At 37.0% G+C, this 25,667-nt stretch overlaps 1 protein-coding gene across 2 annotated transcripts in view; it reads left to right on the top strand.

Moving 5' to 3' along the window:
• Positions 1-25,667, top strand: part of sema3fa (sema domain, immunoglobulin domain (Ig), short basic domain, secreted, (semaphorin) 3Fa) — a 79,092-nt gene that overhangs the window by 45,721 nt on the left and 7,704 nt on the right. The window contains exons 3-13 of one of the 2 annotated variants that reach the window (XM_024270992.2): positions 3,419-3,579; positions 3,670-3,732; positions 7,957-8,076; positions 12,406-12,495; positions 13,204-13,297; positions 15,678-15,797; positions 18,140-18,279; positions 18,428-18,542; positions 24,536-24,605; positions 25,091-25,235; positions 25,324-25,546. In XM_024270992.2, the coding sequence (XP_024126760.1) occupies positions 3,419-3,579; positions 3,670-3,732; positions 7,957-8,076; positions 12,406-12,495; positions 13,204-13,297; positions 15,678-15,797; positions 18,140-18,279; positions 18,428-18,542; positions 24,536-24,605; positions 25,091-25,235; positions 25,324-25,546 (1,341 nt within the window). The remainder of the gene's footprint in view (positions 1-3,418; positions 3,580-3,669; positions 3,733-7,956; positions 8,077-12,405; positions 12,496-13,203; positions 13,298-15,677; positions 15,798-18,139; positions 18,280-18,427; positions 18,543-24,535; positions 24,606-25,090; positions 25,236-25,323; positions 25,547-25,667) is intronic. The other variant, XM_024270993.2, reaches the window with a different exon arrangement.

The raw sequence follows: 25,667 nt of genomic DNA, 5'->3' as shown, positions 1-25,667 counted from the left end.
CTACATACCAGCTAAACTAAAATATGGCCAAAAATTTCTTAGTAAACTAAATTTGCCTAAAACGAAATTTGTAACGAAAATTAGCCAAAACCGTTAGCATGTTGCTAAAATAGAAGCTACACTCCAAAATACACTAAAAATTCTCAGTAAAATTAGCCAAAAATGTTAGCATGTTGCTAAAATACATGCTAAACTCTAAATTATCCTATAAAAACTTCAAAAGATAGCACATTAGCAAAAAATGTTAGCATGTTGCTAAAAAAGAAGCTAAACTCCAAAATACACAAAAAATTCTCAGTAAAATTAGTCAAAAATGTTAACATGTTTCTAAAACATTAGTTAAAAACAAAAGTAGCCTAACAACCTTAGTGGATAACACATTCGCCAAAACATGTTACTGCACTACGTAGTCACTACATAGAGCACTATATATGTGCTTTTGCCACTTTGTAGTGCTGTCCGAATCTCCAATTCCAAATTCCAGTGCCTTAGAAATTACCCAGAAGTCTCTGTAAAAAAGCAAGTGAGCATCAATACACATTAGATTGGTGAATATAGACTGCAATTAACAATTTTTCATATGTAAAGTTTAATTGTTTATGCAGCATGCAAGTTTTTCTCATCAGATCACATTAGATTCAGAAATAGTCTCTATAATATGTTCATGTTTACTAGGTTTTTACTTTGGGAAATGGTAATATTTGTCTTTAAAAAAAAGAGTAATAAGTGAGGTGTCCGAATTGCTTTTAAAATCCAGGGCAGTGGATAGTGCTGCACTATACATGTTTTTAGCCGTTAAAGAGTAGATTGAACTCAGACATATCTATTGTCTTCTTCTCCTCATCAGCTTCATTAGTCTGACACCTGTGTTAAGTTAATCATCACTCAATTGTTGGGTCATTAGCTGGTGAGCTCATCTGTCTTTTTGCCCTTTTTCTATCTGCCACAAATGTTTAACTTTGATTCTTTTTTTTGTTTGGTTTTTATTCTTTCATTTTTAAGTCATATTTTTGTTTATTTCCTTAATTATTAAAGATACTACCATTCCAAACACTTTTTAATAATAAAAATAATAGTACATTTAATTTCATATGTCACCTTTCAAGGTGAACTCAAGAGTGAAAACAAAAATAATCAAAATAATTCACAATAATCAATATTTTTTTGGGGACTTACAGATAACTAAGATTTTTTTTCATTAAGCCACAAAGTTATACTTTCAAGAACAAAGAAATACACTGCATCCTGCACATGCAGTCTTATTCTGGTGTATATTTAATATTTAAATAAATCCAATCTCTAGCTTGTGGTTTTCTTAGAATTGAGTTTTAGAAATCAAACCACATCAGTGGTTGGTGCAGGACTTATTTTAATATTTTTTGTGAAAAACGTGATATATTCCTGGAAAACAGTTTTCAGAAGCATGTTGTTGTTGTTGTTGTTTACTGGCTGAATGTGGGGATGCTGCTCTGTGGCAACAGCATTTCACAGTTTCTGAAAGAGCTCAGCATGCCGGCAGCTGGGAGGCTTTTTTTAAGAGGATTCGTGTCAATGCTCCAACATAACCAGCGTAGAAACACGTTTCTTTTCCTCGAGCGGAGTATTTTTATGAGGGTTATGTGCAATGGAGAAGGCATGTTCTGTAAAAGTTGGATATTCAATAACACGTTATGATAAAATTCCTTAACAAGCTTTATTAACACATTAACAAACATTAATAATGTGTTTATAAGGTGTTAATAAGACATTTATTAGCACAATAAGCAAATAAAATGTGTTAACATACTTAGTAAGATTAATTTATATCTAAAGTGAGTCCATTGTCTACCCTTGTCTACAAAGGCCATATTAATAAACTGCTTACAACCTTAACAAATGTATTAACTATCTTTGTCAACATTTTATTTAGTGTTAGTTACCAGATATTCTACTGAATTTGTTTTATTTTGCTTTTTCTACAAATAGAAGGAGTTTAAACTCAATTGTCTGCTTTTATTTACCCCAAGTTGAAACAAAAAAGTTTAATTAAAACTGAGAGTGGCGTTGGATGGCCCGCAGTCGCTATCTGCCCTCACCCTCGCTGCCCGCCCATACGCACCATCACCACCCTCGCTGCCCGCCTTTACGCATCATTAACGCCCTCGACCCCCACCTTTGACCCGAGCTCACTTAATAAACAGCCACTATGCACCGCTGATCTCCCCTTCTCTTTCTGTAAACCAGGTCTTAGATTTATCTAATTGATTGAAAAATCACTTTTTTCAAAATGGCGGCTTTTCTGATGGTTTGATCTTAATAGCAACCATTTTATGTTTTGTTCGTCGGAGGTCACCGAACAGATTGACGTTAGTTTAATAAAAATTGTCAAAAGTACATTTTTGGATTTCCTTAGCAACAGAGGTTATTAGCTAACCACGCCCACATTCTTTATATGTGCATATTCTATGCTATAATACTTGTTAAAGCCTCAGCCTAGGATCAACATATTACATTTTCATAGCAATACATTGAAATATGTGTGTGTATAAAGACTACGCCACTTTTGCTAGCTCACCACGCGCACGTCTAATACCATTATTTTTTTTGCCAATTGCTTCCCACTGATGCCAAATAAGTTAGTAAATGATTTTTAAAAATCCTAGGAGTTATTTTTGTAGATAGCTGGTCCTAAAGCTAGTTTTTTTTTTTATTTATTCAAGGTGGTGGCCACTTCCCAAGGTCAAAGGTCAACGAAACTTCTGAGGTGGTTGTAGACGCTAACTGTTAAAATATTTGTGAGGTTTCGTAAAAATCGGACGAACTAAAGTCTTGTACTGCTGGCCATAATAAAGTCGTATTCACGTGTCACATCAGAGTACTTCAGAGGGTTTTACTTTAACAGGCTTTAAATATTGATTTGGTCTTGTATAACTGAACTTACTTTAAGTTTCCCAACATTCTTTTTTCCTGCTGACTGAGGGAAATCAGAGATGAAAGGAAACATTCTCTTCTCCACGGCACAGGGAAAAAAGCCAAACGGTTATTTTCCTGATATCTGGGGGTCATCAACCATCCAAATGTTTGCTATGAAAGGTGTGCCATGAGTAGTTAGCACTGCACGTCTGTTATCATTCAGTTCTCTCCCCTTGAGAATCAATTAATGTCCTCTTTTCTTTGTCAAGCTAGTCAATAACTAGATTGAGTTCATCCATAACCCCATTACAGCAGGATGTAACTGGGGGGAGTGAAGACCAAACGGCTCCCATAAATTAATTTAAGGGGGTCTGATGGTTGGCTTTCTATCGTTAGCATACTGCAATATCATTTACATTATCATAATGTTACTGTGTGTCCAAGAAAAAGCAGTGTGCACGTTTCCTGTTTCTGTAGTTTATGTTAGAACAGATTTGTTAATCCGTTTTTTTGGTCATCTTTATAGAGTTAAAGTCAACGGACACAGCTCACCACTTCTCCTTCCTGCTCAACTCCACTGACTATCGGATACTCCGCATGGATGAGGACCACGACCGCATGTACGTGGGAAGCAAAGACTACATCCTGTCTCTGGATCTACATGACATTAACAAGGAGCCACTTATAGTAAGATGAATTCCTCTCAAATCTACAACTGGACGACCTCGTCTCACTTTTGCCGCTCATTTATTATCTTCTTTTTTTGCTTGCTGTCAGATCCACTGGCCTGTTCCGCCTCAGAGGAAGACGGAATGTGTCCTGTCAGGGAAAGACACCAACGTAAGTGATGATCAAAGATCAGAGATGATGTAGTCATCTGGGGAATTCTGAGAGTTTCTGTTCCCAACCTCTCAATTACCAGTTAGACTGTTGTCTGACTGACTAATGGACTGTTGTCTCGTGTGTTCTCGTGACTCCAGAACATTAAAGGGTTAAGACAGAGGTAGCTTGAATAGTCAAAATAAGGTAGCATTATTATTTACTGGTAATAATGTCAAGCTAGCAGCAGAAACGCTAAGTAGCATTTTGAAAATCTGCTTATTGTCTAAAACTTAAAGTATTATATCAAAGTAGAAATTGATATTTTTGATATATAAACTGTTGTCTCCTAATAGTACAAAGTAATCAGATTAATGTTAACATTTTTTGGAAAAAGCAAGTTTTCTTAAAATATCAACTTAAATTTTAAAAAATGATAGTGCAGTGAAAATATTATCTAAATAGGACTTAATAAGAGCAAGACATTGATACCCATCTTAGGATTGAAATGGGTTCTATAGCAAAAATTTGTGTGAATGCCTTGTCATGTTCTGTGTATTAATTTTTTATAGTACCTTAAAAAAATATTTTTGCAACATGCTAACGTTTCTGGCTAATTTGTTATCTAGTGGGGTTATTTTAGGCTAATTTAGAGTTTAATTTCCCTATTAGCGACATGCTAACATTTTTGCCAATTTTTTTTTATCTAGTGGGGTTTTTCTTAGGCTAATTTAGAGTGTAGCTTCCCTATTAGCGATATGCTTACATCTTTGGTCAATTTGTTATCTATGAGGTTTTTTAGGCTAATTTTAAGTTTAGCTTGTTAGCGACATGCTTATGTTTTTGGCTAATTTGCTATCTAGTGGGGTTATTTTAGGCTAATGTAGAGTTTAATTTCCCTATTAGCGACATGCTAACATTTTTTGGCTAATTTGTTATCTACTGGGGTTTTTCTCACTAATTTAGAGTTTAGCTTCCATGTTAGCAAAATGCTAACGTCTTTGGTTAATTTGTTTTCTACTGGGGTTTTTTAGGCTAATTTAGAGCTTAACTTCTGTTTTGGCAACCTGCTAACGTTTTTGGCTAATTTGTTATTTACTGGGGTTTTTTCAGGCTAATTTAAAGTTTAGCTTCTATTTTAGAAACAAGCTAACATTTTTACTAATTTGGTTTGCTGAGGAAGTTTAGGTTAATTTGCAGTTTAGCTCATATTTAAGCAACAGACTAAATATTTTTTGCTAAATTGGCTTGCATTAGAGATTTTAAGCAATTTTAGTACAAATGTTTCAGAAATTTAGGCTAACTTTAGCACTATTTCATAATTCTTTAACAAAATTTGCTCTCCTATCAAATTTAATGTTTTGCAGATAGTTTTTGCATTTTCAGCAAATCCCTTCAGCAATTAAAGTCAATTAAGTCACCATTTACAGCAAAAAGCTTAACATCTCCAGAGACTAAAAGCATTCACACTAGCAGGTAATGCAACTTTTCTAGTTATTTTTATTTTTTTGTGATTTTATGTTAATGTAGCATGATTGGTATGAAGCTTTTCTAAGCTCAGCCCTAATGAATTTACCATGAAGCAACTGAATTAACTTTTTTTTTCCCCTCTTCTGCTGCAAATCTAAGTCTATCAGCTGGAGGTGATCCGTGTGTAAAATGAAAACCATGTTTTCAGCATGTTCTCTGGGTAATCATGATGTTTTCTGTGGCGCCACCAGTTCAGTGGAGGAGCCTCTCTAGCTCCTTCCTGTATGTGACTTGCTGTGAAGCTCCTATTTACTGTCTTTGCATCCCTGATTGCTGATTGCATGCAGCTGCCACCAATTAGTGACTCACCGAGTGCAACCTTTGTCCTTTTTAGGAAGGACTTCAAATGGATTCTACATTTACCTTAACTGTAAATCTGCATATCCGCAAACAAAATCTACTTTAATTATTATTTCTGTACGTTCTGTGGGGTGGAGATGGATAAAAAAGCTAAATTGACCAGTGGAAAAGGCAGGCCCGTCTGAAGTGGTAATGGGATTCAGACAGCCGCTGCCTGTGCAGCCCCCACAGGACGAGACGGGAACTCATCATTGACATTTATGCTAAAAACATGAATGCTAAAAGGGATCCATCTCCTTTGATTTGGCTCACACATGTAACCCCCCTCCACCCTGAAACACACACATATACTTGTTTCATCTTGGGGTGGGATCTTGCAGGACTCCGAAAATGATGAAGCCCCCCCCCCTCCTGCTGGCGGCGTCTGTTTATCCAACTGGAATGTTCATTTATTCCTTTTTGGTGACCTGAACCGCTCACTGCCTGCAGCTATTGGACTACATGTGTGTGTTTGAGGCGGGTTTGAAATTTCATCCTTCCAAGACGGAGTAAAACTGGTTACTGTGAGATATCTTGGCCATGGCTGCTCTGAAGTGAATGACAGATGATGACAATTGAACAGCTATTCAGGGGGGGACGCAGGTTTAGGCAGAAGGTCAAAGGCAATCATCCCTGCTGTGCTTGTTGTGGGGGAGCTCAAATCCATGCTGAATAATACAAGAAAGCCTACATTTGTAACCATTCGAAGTCCAGCTGATGGTCAGGTTTGATCATATTAGGTTTACTATAACTGGAAATGCACTTTAGATTAAGCTGAGTCAATTAATCAACTGCAATGTTTTAAAAGGCTACCATCTTTAATTAATTTTCATCAAATTGGCTCCCAATTTATTTATATTTTACCTAAAATTGGAAATAAATTGTCTCTGCACACTTAATTCATTTGTTTTTCAATCTGTACTAAGGCATTTACCTCAATTTTAGATGACAAATAGTCATTTTTATTTATATTTTATATAATATTATGTGTTCATCATCTTGAAGTTTGTGTTCAAATTCAAATTCAACTTTATTTATACAGAACATTTCCTGTCACTAAACATCCTAAAGTGCTTTACACAGTAGCAGGAGCGTTCAGTCTTCCTCCACCAAAACAATCCTCGTTAATATTAACTATTTTATGTTTCTAATACCATCCTGTTATATAAAAATATTAATTTATGGAGCAATTCCATCACATATGGATCATTCAAATCGACCAAATTCACTAGAATTGCACATATTGTCGAAACAAGATCTGCAGGTGCTTCTCTCACTGCAATAACAACATCAAAGCACAATTGACAACTCATGAAACTTCAAAATAAGCATTACAATAAATCCAGCTTATCTAAAGATGAACTCCATCCATGATGGAAGTCCAGGAGATCAGCGTAGTTCAATTTAGGCCTTCACTGAAGGCTTTGCAGGCCCTGACGGTACGCCACTAGCTTTATAATAAAATACAAATTAAACAAAATAATTAAAAAATATATTATTTTTTTCCGTAAAAATCTCCTTTTAGTGAGGACAATTGGGTTCAGACAAATCGTGAATTTTGTAGTACAAGCACCAAATTTGACACCTTAGGATCTCATCTTTAAAGCATGTTGGCTACAAGAAAAAAACAATATGGCGGCTAATGGTAAAGATGGCGGCCATACACGCAATTGCTATTTGCATTACAAATCAAAAATAAATTGATTGATTGATATTCCATTTTTATTTGCCCCAGTCTCAACAATTGGCTTTTTATCATCTTTACACTTGAGTGGTTTCTACAAAATACTATATATGTTTTCAAAATCTTATTTTCTCGTGGGTAACAGGCTTTCCTGAAAGAGAGGATCCCTGAGTACACTCATGCCAAATTTGGTGCTTGCACCACAAACTGTACAATCTGGGAGGTTCATAAATGAAAAATAATTCTGATAAAAATGAAGGCCCAATCCCATTGAGATTATTATAAACTAATAAAAGAACCTTAAACTTTTAAAGCATTTAGTGCACTGGCTGTTTAACAGTACTTTATTAATAAAGCTTTTTGATTATTTTCTTTGTATCAAACATCAGCTATAATCTTGAAATAGATTCTAATTCTTGTGTTTTCATGTGACCAGAAACACTGGTGATAACTTTGGCTACAGAAACACTTCTACTCAACGGATCTTATCTCAAACGTTAGACGTGTCAATTTTAACTTGTTGCACTTGAAAAGTTCCATCCAAACTCTTTGACGAGAGACGAAATACCAAAAGAAAAGTTGGGGTTTTAGGCCGGCCTAAGCCATTTTTAACAAAAATGTTGGCTGCAAATGCTTGTATTTCTTATTTCTTACTTTATTTTCAATAAAAGTCCTGTTTTTTTCCTCCAAAGGGGGAATGCGGAAACTTCATCCGTCTGATTGAGCCGTGGAACCGGACCCACCTGTATGTGTGTGGAACAGGCGCGTACAACCCCATCTGCACATACGTGGACAGAGGACGCAGGTCACAGGTAACCAAAGACTCGAGTGAGCAGCCGTGGTGACACTTTGACCTTTACTCCCTAGTTCCTTAAGAACCCTGTCAGTCAGTCTGAAAATCTCCTTCTGCTCCTAAAACTTTCATCATCCTTGTTTCTTTTCCATCATTTTCAACCTCTTAGCTGTTGGACTAGTGATTCTCCTGGATATTCCCCATAGGAAATGAATGAGGAAGTCTTCAAATGTTAATATTTTAAGTAGATTAGCAACAAACCTTTAAATATATTCATGGGCTACGTTTTCATCTTTTATAGTAATTTAAAAAAAAATAGAGTTTACCTAATATTTTAGCAACATGCTAACGTTTTTGGCTAATTTGTTATCTACTGGGATTTTTTTAGGCTAATTTAGAGTTACACTTCTATTTTGGCAACATGCTAACATTTTTGACTAAATTATTTTTCTGAGGAGTTTTAGGCTGTTTTGGATTTTAGCTTCCTTGTAACCCATGTGCTAGCTTTTTCTTTTATTTGGCGTCTGCTGAGGTTATTTATGCTAATTTTGAGTCTAGCTAATATTTTAACAACATGCTAAAATTTTTGGCTAATTTGTTTTTTGAGGTTTTTATAGACCATTTTAGAGTCTAGCTTCTGTTTTAGCAACAGGCTAACGTTTTTGACAAATTTTGTTTACAGAGGAATTTTTTGGCTATTTTGGAATTTACCTAGTATTTAATCAACGAGGTAGCTTTTTTGGATAATTTGACATCTACATAGGTTTTTTTGTGCTAATTTTTTTGTGCTAATATTTTAGCAACATGCTAACGTTTTTGGCTAATTTGTTTTCTGAGGTTTTCATAGACTAAATTAGAGTTTAGCTTCTATTTTAGCAACTGTCTAACGTTTTTGACTAATTTTGTTTACTGAGCAATTTTAGGCTATTTTGGAATTTAGCTAGTAATTGATCAACAAGCTCACTTTTTTTTGGCTAATTTGACATCTACATAGGTTTTTTGTGCTGATTTGGAGTTAAGCTAATATTTTAGCAACATGCTAACGTTTTGGCTAATTTGTGTCCTAGGGTTTTCTTGACTAATTTATAGTTTAGCTTCTATTTTATCAACAGTCTAACGTTTTTGACTAATTTTGATTACTGAAGAATTTTCTTTAGGCAAATTTGGAGTTTAGCTAACATGTTAGCATTACACTAGCTGTTTTGGGAAAAATTCAAACTTTTTCAAGTTATTTAGGCAAATTTGAAGTTTAGCTGATATATTAGCATGACGCTAGCTGTTTTGGGGAAAATTGAATATTTCAAGTTATTTAGGGAAATTTGGAGTTTAGCTAATATGTTAGCATTATGCTAGCTGTTTTGGAGGAAAAAGGAAATATTTCAAGTTCTTTAGGCTATTTTGGAGTTAAGCTAATATTTAAGCAACGAGCTAGCTTTTTTAGCTAATTTGGCACCTACATAGGTTTTTTTGTGCTAATTTGGAGTTTAGCTCATATTGAAGCAACACACTAGATATTTTTTGCAAAATTGGCATGTATTAGTGGTTTTTAAGCAATTTTACTACACATTTTTCAGAAATGTAGGTAAACTTCAGCGCTCTTTTATAGTTCTTTAACATTTCCAGTCTTTTAACAAATATAACATTTTTCAAATAGCTTTTGCATTTTCAACCAATCCCTTCAGTAATTAAAGTAAATTGCGTCACCATTTTTAGGAAAAAGCTTAGGCATCTTCAGTGACTACTTTCGCCAAAAAGCATTCACACTAGCATTATCGCAGGTAATGCAACTCTTCTAGTTTTTATTTTAAAATTGGCGCTGCTGAAACTGGCCAGACACTCTCTAAAGTCATTACGGCTCCAATCGTCCCTTTATGTCTAGGAATGCTAAAGTGTCACTCAAGAACAGCCCTTCTTCTACCCCCTCCCCAATCACCTCTGCACCCACAGCTCAGCCTGTGGTCTGTGTCTCTGTCTGGCTGGCCGGGAGCCCCCGAAAGGCCATCATTGCTGATGGAGCCTCTCATCCATCATCAGTCTTGTAGCTCGGCCCTCCCTCGGTGGGAGGCGGTGCTCTGCTGCAGCAGCTGCCGGCCCCGTTATAGCAGCACACTCATGTTCACCTCTCTGATTGTTTAGTCTTGCAGCTTAAATCAGGGGTTCAGATATCCAGATAAAGGTCAGAGTCCCTCTTGTCGTTTTCCCTGTCCCTTGTGGCCTAAATGTTGTGTCACTTCACACTGTAAAGATTTTCTTCTGTAAGAGTAGATGTAAACAAAAACCACTTGTTCAGAGACGCTGCTGTGTCCCACATGGCAGGTTTCATATCCTCTCGCTCTCTGGTTAACGCTGCAGCTTCTCCTTGAGTAGCACTCAGCCCGGATACTCCTTTGATGTTCTGCTTCCTCGTGTGATTCGGTGTCAGCCTGGGATTATGTTAAATATGGCAGCGCTGTGCTCCTGACATTTTAGGACAGGTGTGCTTCTTCTGGGAATATGACTGTAAATTAACTGCATATAGCTTGATGTGGAGGTTTTGACATTTCATAGATTACTGGATTTTATGCACTTTAAAACTTGTGAACTTCCACATACTTTCAAATAGAGTCACCATAAAAACTTTTAAATGTTCTGCAACTATTAGATTTTTTAGGATAATTTGGCATTTAGCTTTTATTTTACATGCTAGTTGTTATTGACTAATTTAGACATTTTTACAGGTTATTTTAGGCAAATTTGGAGTTTAGCTAACATGTTAGCATTACGCTAGCTTTTTTGGGAAAAATTGAAAGTTTTCAAGTTCTTTAGGCACATTTTGAGTTTAGCTAATATATTAGCATTACGTTAGCTGTTTTGAAAAAAAAAAGGAAAATTTTCAAGCTCTTTGGGGAAATTTGGAGTTTAGCTAATATGTTAGCATCATGCTAGCTGTTTGGGGGGAAAAATGAAATATTTCAAGTTCTTTAGGCAAATTTGGAGTTTAGCTAGCATGTTAGCATTACGCTAGCTGTTTTGGGAAATATTAAAAATTTTCAAGTTCTTTAGGCAAATTTGGAGTTTAGCTAATATATTAGCATTATGCTAGCTGTTTTGGGAAAAATTGAATCGTTTCAAGATCTTTGGGGAAATTTGGAGCATCATGCTAGCTGTTTTGGGGGGAAAAGGGAAATATTTCAAGTTCTTTAGGCAAATTTGGAGTTTAGCTAACATGTTAGCATTACGCTAGCTGTTTTGGAAAAAATTGAAAAATTTCAAGTTATTTAGGCAAATTTGGAGTTTAGCTAATATATTAGCATCATGCTAGCTGTTTTTGGTAAAAAAGGAAATATTTTAAGTTCTTAAGGCAAATTTTGAGTTTAGTTAGTATATTAGCATTGCGCTAGCTGTTTTGGGAAAAATTTTAAATTTTCAAGTTCTTTGGGGAAATTTTGAGTTTAGCTAATATGTTAGTATTACCCTTGCTGTTTTGGGAAAAAATTAAATTTTTCAAGTTCTTAAGGCAAATTTGGAGTTTAGCTAAAATGTTAGCTTTATTCTTGCAGTTTTTGCAAAATTAGACATTTTTCCTTTTTTTTGGCTAAATTGCATTTAGCTAATATTTTAGCAAGTTTTCAGCTTCAGCATTTTTAGCTCACAGTTCCAGTACGTATCAGCTATCAGCTCTATCATCTTTAACAGCTACATTCAGTTTGCAGGATTCACACTTGCATTATTGCTGGTAATCGCTGGTTGTATTAGAAATTCACATTCTCTATTTACACTCTCTCCTGCTAGCTTACAGCCCCTCACAACCTCAACCTAACATTACTGAACAGAAGTGCCGAGCAATATTGGGGCTATGCAGTCGCACAGTTTTGATCGAGATTAAACATAACTTTCCAAAAAACGCCATATGAACATGTTAAAAACACCAAAAACACATTTTTTTTATTAGAGTGGGTCTTTAACTCTGACTTTTTAGAAAATAATGTCTTTGAAGATAATCATGTAAATAATTTCTTGTACAAGTCTCTTCTTCTCATTTGATATTAGTGTCTTATCTGCATTTTTGTGTTTATGTGCCTTTTTTCTTTACTAATGTTTCCATTCTGCATGGTGTTTTATTGCTGTGCCCGCCTGACATTCACTCTATTATTTAAACTTATAAAATTTGGTTTTCTTTTTCCACTTATCTCCTTTGACATCCTTCTTTCTCCTCTTATAGTTCCTCACTTTTTGACATCTTCGTTCTGCCTTTTTCATTTTTTCTTTTCAATTTTCAGTTTTCCTCGTCATTTTTTTACATTTTTGTAACTTGCGATGTCCAGTATTGACTATGAGGCGGCGCTCTGTGCCATGTGTCTGTTTTTAGGGGTTCTACTCTTCACTGGTTCCCCAGTCAGGAGGGAGAACAAGTCGAGCAACAGACACCATCCCTTCATCAGAGCCTTTGAGCTCAGAGGTGGGCTGGGGGATTTCTTAGGGTTTGATTCCCACCTTAAGTCATTTTTTTTCAATGCGGTTGAAAAAGTGAAAAGGAAATTTCGTGGATATTTTTTTTTTTCCCATGTTTTTGTTAATGTTTTAGGTTTAAAGTTTTAATGTCTGACAACACACAAACTAATGAAATGAAACTTGAATCCATTTCCTAATCTTTGTTTTTTGTACTTTTTAGAAGGCAACCTTCTTGTTGCTTTTGCTAATTCATATAAATCCTTCTGTTTTTTCTGCCACAAACTGTTTTTGCATGAAAAGGAAAACATGAACGTGAGTGCGGGTTACAGGCACAGCTCTGACTTTAACTCCGCTCTGCCAAACGCATTTCACCATTTTTTTTGGACGTTGCCGTAGCATCAGTGTTGACACAGATGTTCATGCTTAACAGTGGAATAATGAAAACCTGTTTCGCTTACTAACATCAGAAGCGTGCTGGATGAGTCCTGGAACAGTCCCAATGTTTTTCCTCCAACACTCTCTAACTGAAAGCTGGTTTTGTGTTTCTTTTTCCTTCCACAGCAGTGCCAGCAGTGCTGTGGATGTGTCTTTTTTAGTGCCCTCAGAGTCACAATTTAAAGCTTCCAACTGATTTAGTTCGTTTTTATTCACCTTAAACAGGTTTTAGAAACTAGTTTTATAATTCAATCACATAAAGTATTTCTTTGTGTTGCAGGAATATATTTTCCGGCTTGAACCTGGCAAAGTGGATTCTGGGAAAGGAAAATGTCCGTATGACCCCAAACTGAACAGTGTCTCTGCTTTGATCAGTGAGTATCTTTTATTTATTTTAGTTTTTTTTTTTAAAAAAAGGCAATATTTGCGTTGTCTTTGCTAAAAAAGATGCAGTTCGAGGGCCGCTTTATTCATTAAAATGATTAGTTTTAACTTGAAATTTAAAAGGAAATTCATCCTTGCATTAGTTTATTTATTCATTTTAAGCTTTTTGCACAAAAAGTCAGAAATATCTGTGTACTTCATGCAAAATAGCAAAAAATTCTACCATTTAGATGCTGAAACCAGAGAATATTTGTCTTTTTTGGTGAGGGGGAGGCATCACTCAACAATAATGCTCTGAGTGTCGGCTAGTCTGTCAGGAGCTCCTTATCTGGTCAAATGGATGGATCCCCGTTAATGTGTGGTCCTACTTTTGTTGTCAGCAGCGTACAGGTGGTCAGACAAGGCCGCTGATAAGCGACCTCTTGCCCTCTGCGTATTTGTGTGTCTTAGGAAGAAAGAGCTTCTCTTTCGCTCCTGCGTATGAACTCGGTCTACGGCTGACCACGCCAAAGCTGTCTTACATAACTCTCACGGAAGGATGTGTCACTCTGACCAAACAAAGAAAGTTGGAAACGTCCCGGTTTAGAGCCAAAAACTTTACATTTTTATTAGGAATCGATAAAAAAATTAACTAATTAATCGCAAATCTGGAAAAATTAATCGTGATTAATCACATTTAACTTTTTTTTTGTTCCAGTATTTTCCAACTCCTTATAATCTCCCAATAATCCAAATAGGAAATCAAACCCAAAACTTTACATTTAAAACATTAATTTTAAATGTAAAATAAATCAGATTAATCACACTTTTGTATTGAGAATAATAACAATTAATCACAAGGTAGATTTAATGACAATATGCAGCTTTTGAACAGAAACACAGAACATTTTTTCTTCATTTTTTTTGAAAATGTGATCTAAACCACAAAAAAAAAAAATGTAAATACTAACAACCAATTGAATATTTATTTATTTTGTAAATAACCATGGTATAAGTGGGATAATACCCGATGAAATGTTTTAACGCCGTGGAAGCCTGAACTGCAGAGGCAAAGAGAAAGACTGCTGCTCTGCAAGGTATACCGTATTTTCCGGACTATAAGTCGCACTTTTTTCATAGATTTTCCAAGGGTGCGACTTATACTCAGGAGCGACTTATATGTGATTTTGTTAGACATAAATAGGCTCATATTTGTTATTTTCCCCACTTAAACCGGTTTCCTTTTGGTGGTTGTTTCCCAATATCAACCACTAGAGGGCACTGAGGGTTTGTGTATCAGTATCTACTGCTGTCAGCTGACAGAAACGAAGAAGAAGAAGTTACGTTCAAAACAAACGTTCCTGATAATCTAATCAGTGAGTGTCTAGTTAAGGAACACATTCTTGGACAAGTATTGAGCATTAAATTAGACGCATATCAAAAGATTCAGCAGACTAGAATTTGACGCACGAATTGCATTTGATGTCAAATGCAACGTTACGTCAGGCTTGTTGAATTTGTCCATAAATGTTGGACTATTCTCTTAAAAGCGCGACTTATACTCCGGAACGACTTATATATGTTTTTTTCTTCTTCATTATGCATTTTTTGGCTACTGCGACTTATACTCCGGTGCGACTTATAGTCCGGAAAATACGGTAATTAATTTCCATCAATTGAATATTTTCTGATTAATCACGTTGATGTTCACAGCCCTAATTTTTATCAAACTTTCAGTTGCCTGGTTGTTTTTTTTCTGCATTATCCATAAACACATTGATATGAGTATTATAGTCTGTACAACTGATCCAAGTATAGACGCTCATCAGTCAAACTAATAGAAGCAGGTTGTTGTTCCTCCATTTTGGGAATTATTGATAAATAAATAGCGGCTCCTCACCTAAGAGGTTGGGGAGCCATGATTTAATGGGAACAGCCAGCACTTTAAAAAAAATTAGGAGTTGGGGACACCCAAAACGTCAAAACGTGAGTTTGGAGTATTGTCACTGGACAGACACAAAGATCCACAAAACACACAGACGTCCCACTCTGACAGAAATACACAGAAAAAAAAAAGCCGTAACACTGGACAAAAATGTGTTGGAATATTTTTTTTCTGGACTCAAGATAACTTTTTGTTGACCTCTAGCTTGTAAGAAAGGTTAGTTTCTGTCGTTTACCTCCATCCTGATTGGTATAATACCTGCAGGAATGAAAGACTTAATCTAGCTGCACGTGTTTTTTGATGAATCCTTGAGGAATTGTTCAACCGTCAATTAACATTTCAGTCAACCGTGATCGACACCTCGTCCTGTATGTTCATCTGAAAATGTTCTCACCTTTGACCCCGTCAGCTTTAACCCTTTTTTCCTCTCTTTCTGTGACTGACAGACGGAGAGCTCTACGCCGGAGTCTACATTGATTTCATGGGAACAGACTCTGCTATCTTTCGTACTCTGGGGAAGCAGACAGGCATGAGGACGGATCAGTACAACTCCAGATGGTTAAATGGTAATGTCTGGACGCACAGCTTGGTCCGCGTCCAGCTTCATTTCCTGTCCTCGTCGCTTCAACACCGTTTTAATTTATTCCTCTTTGTGTTTTTAACACTTCATTGCCGTCTCCCAGACATCCAAGAATCTGTTTTTTTGTTTCAAATAATCTGTATTGGTTATATCAGCCTAAATGTGGGTCATCGCTAAAAATCAATAATTATTCAAGTTGTTCGATGTTTTCGGGCACATATTTCTTCCTAAATTCGCTCCTGACCCCGTTGCCCTGACAACAGTGCCCTGCTAGGGATGCTCCGAATCAGGACACCTGAGTCCTGCTAATCAGGCATGGATGTGACAGTACCCCTCCCCCAACACCACAGTGGTCCGCTCCGCCCCCCTCGCTTCGGCTTTTTCACTTGTCCTTATTTAGGGTTCCAGACTCACAGTGTGGAGGCCCCATCTGCATTGTGAGTCCACTAGTGACCCAGTAACGCAGCCAATAGGAGGCCGAGGTGTTTCTGCGTTTGATGTCACGTAACAATGCTTCTCTGTCATGAAATAAAGTTCGTGAAAATAATAAACGTTAACGACCTCAAGTGTGCAGCTTCTGGATGGAACAGAAATTCATATGGAAATAAAGTTTGCTCCAATTCTTCTCTTGGCGCTGCTCACGGATAGATTTTTCTCAGCGGTGGACCCATTAGAAAATCCATCGCTGTGGCGCTTAAATGCTTTTCACAGCTGAGTGGGTGTTTGTGTTGTGCATGTTTGTGTTACTACCTCCTCTCCAGGTTCCAGAGAAGAAACAGTTTACAGAACCACACAGAGGGAATGTCAACTCAGACCAAACGACAGATTTACTGAATTATTTAGAGTAAAAGTTGTATTAGTCACTTCAAAAATGCAAAGTATAAAAGAAAAAAGATCATATATAAGTCACAATTTTAGGACAAAAGTCTGAGCAACTTCGCCAAACCTGACGTAACGCTTCGCTCACACCAATATTTCAACACACATCGAATTAGACGCTACCATCAAACGTTTTAGCCTCATCGCTACATTGACTGTATATACTATTTACAATGCATGGAAGACACGGATGATGTTGAGAGATCAGGTTTATTTACTGTGACGAGCTCCACAAAATCCTCTGTAGTCACATCTCCATGTTTGGGTTCATGGGTGAGTTTTACCATCTACTTCAGGAGCTGCATCTGAATCACGGCAGCTTTCAGCGGTACTTCTGTCTTTTTAGCCCCGTTTCCACTGAGCAGTCCAGTACGGAGGGAATAATACCAGTTAATTTTGGCCAGTTAAGTTTGCCACATGGTTCAAAAATACACTTGATTGTGTGAATGCTTAGTAAGCATTTGAGTTTTTACATCCCTTTCTTTACATTTTTCAGCAAGTAAAAACTCAGATCACACTTTCAGAGATTTCAACAATCTTGGTATCAAAATGTTCAGCTCGTTCAGGACATTAAAGCTTGTATTTTTGGTATTCATAAACGTCATAGTTTTAAGTAGATTAGCAACAATATAAATAAATATTTAAACATATTCATGGGCTATGTTTAGCTAATGTTTTAGCATCATGCTAACGATTTTGGCTAATTTGGCCTCTATTGAGGGTTTTTTATGCTAATTTAGAGTTTAGCTAATATTTTGGCAACATGCTAACATATTTAGTTTACTGATAAATTTTAAGCTATTTTGGAGTTTAGCTAATATTTAAGCAGCAAGCTAGCTTTTTTTTGTTTAATTTGGTATCTACCAACATTTTTTGGGCTAATTTGGAGTTTAGCTCATATTTAAGTAACACATTAACCATTTTTTGCTAAATTGTTATGTATTGGGGATTTTTTGCATTTTCAGAGAATCCCTTCAGCAGTAAAAGTAAATTGTATCACCATTTTTAGCAAAAAGCTTCAGCATTTTCAGTGACTACTTTCAGCAAAAAGCATTCGGACTAACAGTAGTGCTGGAATTTAAAATGTTCTAGTTAAATACATTTTATGTACAAATACATAACATGCACACACACACAAAGAAGCACAAAAGCACAATCAGGACACATCTGGACACTAAATACAGTATAACTCTATATTTATTTATTTTTTAATCACAAATAGGTCGAATATCCCAAAGGATAAGTTGCACTTCCAACCAAACAGTACAAAAAAACGTATTCTTCAAAAAATACAGTACTTGATGTGGTTAAGATACTAAAGTCTATGTGTCAAAAAGGTTAGAAAAATATCAAAACTTTATGGATTTATGAATAGAAAAGGGAAATACCCTTTCTTACAGTTATATAATGCTTTTTCCTCATTTCTTCTACTTTTTTTGCTTCTTTCAGATCCCACCTTTGTCCATGCACACCTCATCCCAGACAGTGCTGAGAAGAACGATGACAAACTCTACTTCTTCTTCCGTGAGAAAGTCTCTGAGATGGGTCAGAGTCCCATGACCCAGTCCAGGATTGGACGGATCTGCCTGGTGAGTTATCTTAGAGGGTGAACTGATGCAAATATTCATTATTCTTTCCTTGTAAAGTCACTTAGTTAAACATAAACACTCCTTTATTCACGGCAGGTTTGGGTTCTGCTGTTGGAGACACGTCATTGTGTGTTTTTGTGTTGTGCAGAACGACGACGGCGGACACTGCTGTCTGGTCAACAAGTGGAGCACGTTTCTGAAGGCTCGGCTCATTTGCTCCGTGCCCGAAGCTGACGGCACCGAGACGCACTTTGACGAGCTGAGTGAGTTCAGTTCCTATTTCAGTTTGTTAGGATTTTCCCATCACTCCACCCAAACATCGGTCACTGTGCACCACATTCCCTCATATGTAGTAATGGCAACACTCGCTGTCCAATCACCATGGCAGCAAATCGTCCAAAACTGACCTCAATCATGACAAACTGCTGATTTTTCTCAGATTAGTTTCCACGTCTCCGTAATGGATCTGCTTGGGTCGAGTTTGCAGCATATTGAAAATGTCCATGACCTCAAACAAAAACTGGCAGATGTGAAAGTGAGAACTCAGTCGTGTCAGCATTACCGAAGCTCTTCATAACACACAAAAAAAACTCCATGTTGACAGATAACTCTGTCGTTTGGGAATCTCTCCCTTCTCGTTTCACTGTGATCCTAATCCACGTTCGCTCAGATGTTCTGTGAGGAAAAGCAGCTCATTGCACTGAAGGACCACACAACCCGGAGCTTTCAGCACGTCTTCTTATGTAGAGCGATGCTAAGAAGAAAACCAGGAAAGCTGCAGCTTTAGATTAAGGTATCACGGACTGTTGCGTGTTAATCTAGACATTTGTGGTACTTTGAGCTTGACTTTGGTATGTTCGCTGAAATCACACATAATGCTAGATGTTTGCATCCTTTGGAAAACCTTTTTTTTTTTAGAGAATTTGAAAAGCAGAGAACCACACATACAGAGTCATAAAAGCAACTGGAATCATTCCTACTCTCCGTGGATCATCCCAGCCCTTCTGTCACTCGCATGACTGACGGGATTAAAGGGAATATATGACATCCCTGGCATTATAATGACAGCTGCTATGACTCTGGACTTTTTTTTTTACTATTTACTATTTTTGTCCCCCTATGACAATTTTTTAAAAAATTAAATAAATGATTATGATTATGATTATGAATTTTTAACCAAAATTTCCACAACCTAAATGTCTTTAAAAGCCATTTTTCATGTTGATCTGAAGCCTCTGTTTCCAAAATCTCCTCTGAGGGGGCGTGGCTTTTGGTGCTGAGCTGAATAGCCTGAGTAGTGACAGTTTGATTGACAGAGATTTAAGAAGAGAAATACTCGAAAATGCAAAAACGAAATGATTTCTTATTACATTTGTTCTCTTTTATAAGAAAAATGTCACAAATACATGTTAAAAACTCAAAAAACAGGATTTTCAACAGATTTTTTTCCGGAAATCTTTCTTATTATCTTACTGACTTTGTATTAAAGCCATAAGCATCTATCCATGAATACATTATTTGTCTCATCTTTTTAAAAATATTTAACAATTAGTATGTAAAAGTGTTGTAAATTGGCTGAGTCTCCATAAACCAAAGCGTATTTGAGGAAACACAGTTGCAACAATCTAACTGGGCTCAGTGTTGATGTTTAATGTCAGATCCTCCTGTTAGAAAACTGAATTTAAAGACCCACTGTTATAAAAAAAAAGCATGTTTTTGGTGTTTGTTACTTATATTTGTGGCATTTTTCTTATAATTGAGGGACTATCTAAGACAATTAGGATGAAAATTGTTGTATTTCTTTTTCAAATTGGGGTCGAAAAAAAGTGACAGAAACTGTACGGCAAGCCACAAGCACCATTCAAATAGATCCATGAACGTCTTTGATTTCTCGTCAGAGCTGGAATCTGGCTCAGAATTGTACAGCTGGATAACTCCAATATTGCTCACCATTCTTGTTGCACTGATAATGTTTGATTGGTGCAAACAGATGGGTGATAAGAAAGGGGGGCGGGCTTGCTCTGCTCAAACAGTCCCGCCCACAACTCAGAGGATTTTCTAATGAACTTCTGCTCCTCTGCAGAAACTATGTCCTAAAATGGCATAATCATAATTAAAAGACCACAGGGAACTCTTTTAGGTCTAGAATAGATCAAAAGGATGATGGAAGTGGAACTTTAATATATCAAGTTTAAGATCTATATTCCTTTTTTAAAACAAATTGGCACACGATTTTTTTTTTAATTTAATTTTCTCAACTTATTTGTACGTAAACAACAAAAAACATTGCTGTTTTGGTGCAAAAGTTTCAATAAAATGTAGAAACTTTAATGGTTACTGTTTAAAACCGGTGTTCCACATTTCAACTGTAGTTATAAAAATCCGTCTGGAACCACAAGCTGAACTGAATTCTGGCGCTTGTGCAGTGCTGAGGCTCTGCCGTCGTTTGTCATGCATCAGGAGCACTCCGCGCTCGTGACAGAACAGCCCTGCTCTGTCCGTGCTGCTGAAGCGAGAGCAGTCTGTGCAGAGCTGCAGGTCATGTGTCTCCAGCGCCGATGAGGACTTGCGGTGAGGTCATTGTGGATCCTGAGGTGCAGTGGAACATCCCACAGCGCTGGGGCTGCTCTTCCCACAAACCGCAGACGGTCTGGTACAAATGGACTGTCTCCAGTCTCGCTGGTCCTGATGGAGCCCGGCAGAGACATCAGAGTGGATGCATGGGGACACGAGGGAGAAGGTGGAGTGGAAGGCATTCAGTGTTTCGCCATGGGAAAAAGCAAACTCGGAGACAGAAAAGGACATGAAAATGCTTTCCACACAGAAAGAAGAATGAAATCGTAAAACCATAAATTTGCGGTTTCTATAATTATGGATTAGTCAGCAAGTAAACCTTGTTTTTGTTGCTGCACATTGTTGGCTTTCAGTTTCAACCACCAATCCTTTCAAATGAACATTATTACAAGTTTAGGGGCAAAATCAAAGAAATAAAGGCATGAAACTATAATTTTTTAAAAGTATCTCTGAGTAACTATTTGCTAAAAGCTTCAGACAGTCTCTTTATGTTTTTTGACTTTATTGTGTGGAGGCTTGGAAGCATTCACACCATAATGGATCTCCTGCTCCTTTCTGTACGGTTTTTGGCACATAAAAACTCAATCACACTTTCAGAGATTTCAGTAATCTTGGTATCAAAACGTTCAGCTCGGTCAGGACATGCTTGGGTTTTTGGTATTTATAGCATCTTTTATGGTGATTTTCAAAAAAAAATTGAATTTACGTAATGTTTTTTCAACATGCTAAAGTTTTTGGCTTATTTGTTTTCTATTGGGGTTCTAGGCTAATGTAGAGTTTACCTTCTATTCTAGTAACATGCTAACATTTTTGGCTTATTTGTTATCTACTGGGATATAGGCTAATTTAGAGTTTAGCTTCTATTTTAGCAACATGCTAACGTTTTTGGATAATTTGTTATCTACTGGGATATAGGCTAATTTAGAGTTTAGCTTCTATTTTAGCAACATGCTAACATTTTTGGATAATTTGTTCTACTGCGTTTTTTAGGATAATTTAGAGTTAGCTTCTATTTTATCAAGATGCTAACATTTTTAGATAATTTGTTACCTACTGGGGTTAAAGGCTTATTTAGAGTTTAGCTAATATATAGCGGCATGCTAACGTTTTTTGTTTTTTTGTTATCTGCTGTGGTTTTTATAGGCTAATTTAGAGTTTAGCTTCTATTTTAGCAACATGCTAACATTTTTGGAAAAAAATTTCTACTGCGTTTTTTATGCTAATTGAGAGTTAGCTTTTATTTTATCAAGATGCTAACGTTTTTGTATAATTTACCTACTGGAGTTAAAGGCTTATTTAGAGTTTAGCTAATATTTAGCAACATGCTAACGTTTTTTGGTTATTTGTTATCTACTGGGGTTATAGGCTAATTTAGAGTTTATCTTATATTTTAGCAACATGCTAACATTTTTGGATAATTTGTTATCTACTGGGTTTTTTAGGCTAATTTAAAGTTAGCCTCTATTTTATCAAGATGCCAACATTTTTGGATAATTGGTTATATACTGCGGTACTGGCTAATTTAGAGTTTAGCTTCTATTTTAGCAACATGCTAACATTTTTGGATACTTTATCTACTGGGTTTTTTAGGCTAATTTAGAGTTTAGCTTCTATTTTTTACAACAGACTAACGTTTTTGACTAATTTAGTTTACCAAGCAATTTTAGGCTAATTTGGAATTTAGCTAATATTTAAGCAATGAGCTAGCTTTTTGGATAATTTGGAATCTACTAAGGGCTAATTTGGAGTTCAGCTAATATTGAAGCAACACTAAATATTTTTGAAAAATTGGCATGTATTAGGGATTTTTAAGCAATTTTACTTCAATACAACTTTAGTGCTCTTTTGTACTTCTTTAACAAAATTTCCAGTCTTTTAGCAAATATAACATTTTGCAAACAGGTTCAGCAAATCCCTTCAGCAGTTTAAGTAAATTCTTTCACCATTTTTAGCAAAAAGCTTCAGCATCTTCAGCAACTACTTTCCAGCATAAAGCATTCACACTAGCATTATTGCAGATAATGCAACTTTTCTTGGCTCTCTGTATCATGCTTCCAGCAATTAGAGGTGTGAATGTGAAGTGCCTAAAAGACTGTCTGATCTAACACATCAAGAACTGAAGCCAGAATGATGCAACGTATTCCAGTTCTCTGATTTACCTCTTTTCTTTCCTTCCCCAGCCAGGGGTCTGTCAGACTGGCGTCAGACGGGTCATGAATTTTCGCAGAGTTTGCCAAAAGTTAATTTTGCTTTACTACGCCATCATTATCTGTCATTTTCATACAAAGGCATGTGAGGAGATTTTTTTCTGTTGTCATAAAAAAAAAAAAAAAATCAAATTTTTTTTCTTTAGACTGGGGACTTCTTTCTTGAGTGGAAAGCTTTTTAGTAGAAACGTTTCTGTTTATGTAATGCATATCGGTGAGAGCTGAGTCGCATTGCATCAGGATTTCAGTGCCTTCTCTCCACTTCATTAAAGTGATATTTGAGGAAAATCCAAAGAAAATAAGAAAGAGCTTTTGTCAGAAAGGAAAGAGTCAGATTTCACAGCTCTTCTCTTTCTAAGGATTCCTAACCATGGATAATTATCTGTCTAAGACCTGTTCAAACAAGGAACTCCAGCTGTTGATACCTTTGACACAAACAATAAATGTGTACTCAGCCTGCTCAGAATTTATTTCAGTTTTCTCCTGTATTGTTTTTTCCTTGCACTTCCCTCATGAAACCATCGGAGGATACTCCGGCTTCACCGCTGGCTCTGCTCCAGAGTCACTGGATGCATATGGCTTCTATTAAAGCCATGTTTCATCAGACATCTCTGTTTCACTTCTATTCCCCGCTGAGGCTCAGACACTGTAGTTTCAGCTTTGGAAGAGTTTAGATTCAGGATCTCAGCGAGGCTCTGGTAACCACAATTCATGGGAAAGCTGTCCCTTAACTCTCCTCCGAAGGAAGCAAAAGTCTCCATCTTTGAGTAGTCTGGGGCTTAGAGAGGTCAAATTTAATACGCTGCAAAAACAGAGGAAAGGATATAGTTGTTCTACATTGGGCTTTAAACACTGAGGTACACGTTCTGGTAATGATATGTTCTTTTCAGGCTAACTGAGTGCTTTTGTTTCTAAATCTGCAGGAATTCCGCTGTTACTTGAATGTGTGTTTTTAATGTATTTTTAACATGTTCTTATACCATACTTCTGGTAATGCAGATGAAATTTGCAGATTAAAAAAGCTTGTAGCTGTGACGTAATACTGCAAGCCACAAACTCCCTGCTCTGTTTCATTTATGCATCCAGTTGCAGACACATAGATCCATGAACGTCTTCGTTTCTCTCATCCAAACTGGCATCAGGGTCAAAATTGTACAGCTGAATAGCTCTAATATTGGTCGGTATTTATGTTGCACCAGTAATGTTAGGTTGGGGTTGTGAGGGGCTGTAAGCTAGCAGGAAAGCGTGTAAATAGGTAGATGATGGGAGGTGGGGTAATAAACTAGTCCCGCCCACAACTCAAAAGTGAACTTCTAATGAATTACTGCTGCTTTGCAGAAACTATGTCCCAGAAAACTACAGATTTTGTCTTAAAAAACAGCATAATAAAACCTTTAAGACCAGCAATACTATGTGTTTTCTAATATCTTACTGGAGCTAAATACTATCATTTTTTTCCCTATTGTCTCTTTCAGGAGATGTGTACATCCAGCCAACTCAAGACACCAAGAACCCAGTCATCTATGGAGTCTTCTCAGTTTCAGGGTGAGTCGGTGACAGCTTTCCTAAACTCTGTCCACCAATTATGCAGACAGATCAAGGTCAAACGCAGGAAGAGGGGTGCACTAAGTCATAGTAAACATGTCTTGATTAATATATTTGTGGAAAAAATACTGTTATTGTTCCCATCTTCAGAAATAGGCAACAAGCACATCCAACCCAGCTGATAAAAACACATGTGGTGCTAATGATAGGGCCCCATGACAGGAGCTCCAAACACACTACACCCACCACACAGCAGCATGAGTCTGTGCTCTGCTGGCTCTCTGCAGTACGTGGGTGTTTGTATGTCAATGTGTCAGACAGCTTGACTCGACTTGAGTCAGTTCGGGAATGCGTTTGTGCTCTCCTGCAAGTGGCAGACTGGCTGACGTGGGAAGAAAGTTCGATCCACCGGCTGTAGAGAGTCCTCACGAGCCTCGACGCAGACAGCCAGTTCATGTGCGTTTTCTCTCCGGTTCCATCTGCAGGTCTGTGTTTAAAGGCTCAGCGGTCTGCGTCTACTCCATGGCCGACATCCGCATGGTCTTCAATGGGCCGTTCGCCCACAAGGAAGGACCCAACTACCAGTGGGTGGCGTACGCCGGGAAGATCCCCTACCCTCGACCTGGGACAGTGGGTTTGCCCCTATTTTACAAACAAGTGATTATCCACAGTCTGACTGACAGGAGGAAATCTGACATATAAATCTGTCTGTCAATAGTGTCCGGGAGGCACTTTTACCCCCAACATGAAATCCACAAAGGATTACCCGGATGAGGTTATCAACTTCATGAGAAACCACCCCACCATGTACAATGCTGTATACCCAGTCCACAAGCGCCCCCTGGTGGTCAGAACCAACGTGGACTATGAATTCACCACTATTGCTGTGGATCAAGTGAGAGCTGCAGATGGGAGCTATGAGGTCCTCTTCCTGGGTACAGGTCAGTGCTTTAGGCCCAACTCAGAGATTTACACACAACATTAATATATACATATGTAAGTATATATGTGTAAATTTATATATATATATATATATATATATATATATATATATATATATAT

The sequence above is a fragment of the Oryzias melastigma genome, linkage group LG5, assembly GCF_002922805.2.
Source record: "Oryzias melastigma strain HK-1 linkage group LG5, ASM292280v2, whole genome shotgun sequence".
Taxonomy (NCBI): Eukaryota; Metazoa; Chordata; class Actinopteri; order Beloniformes; family Adrianichthyidae; genus Oryzias; species Oryzias melastigma.
The sequence above is the reverse complement of the archived record's forward strand: the minus strand, read 5'-3'. Positions and strand labels throughout refer to the sequence as shown.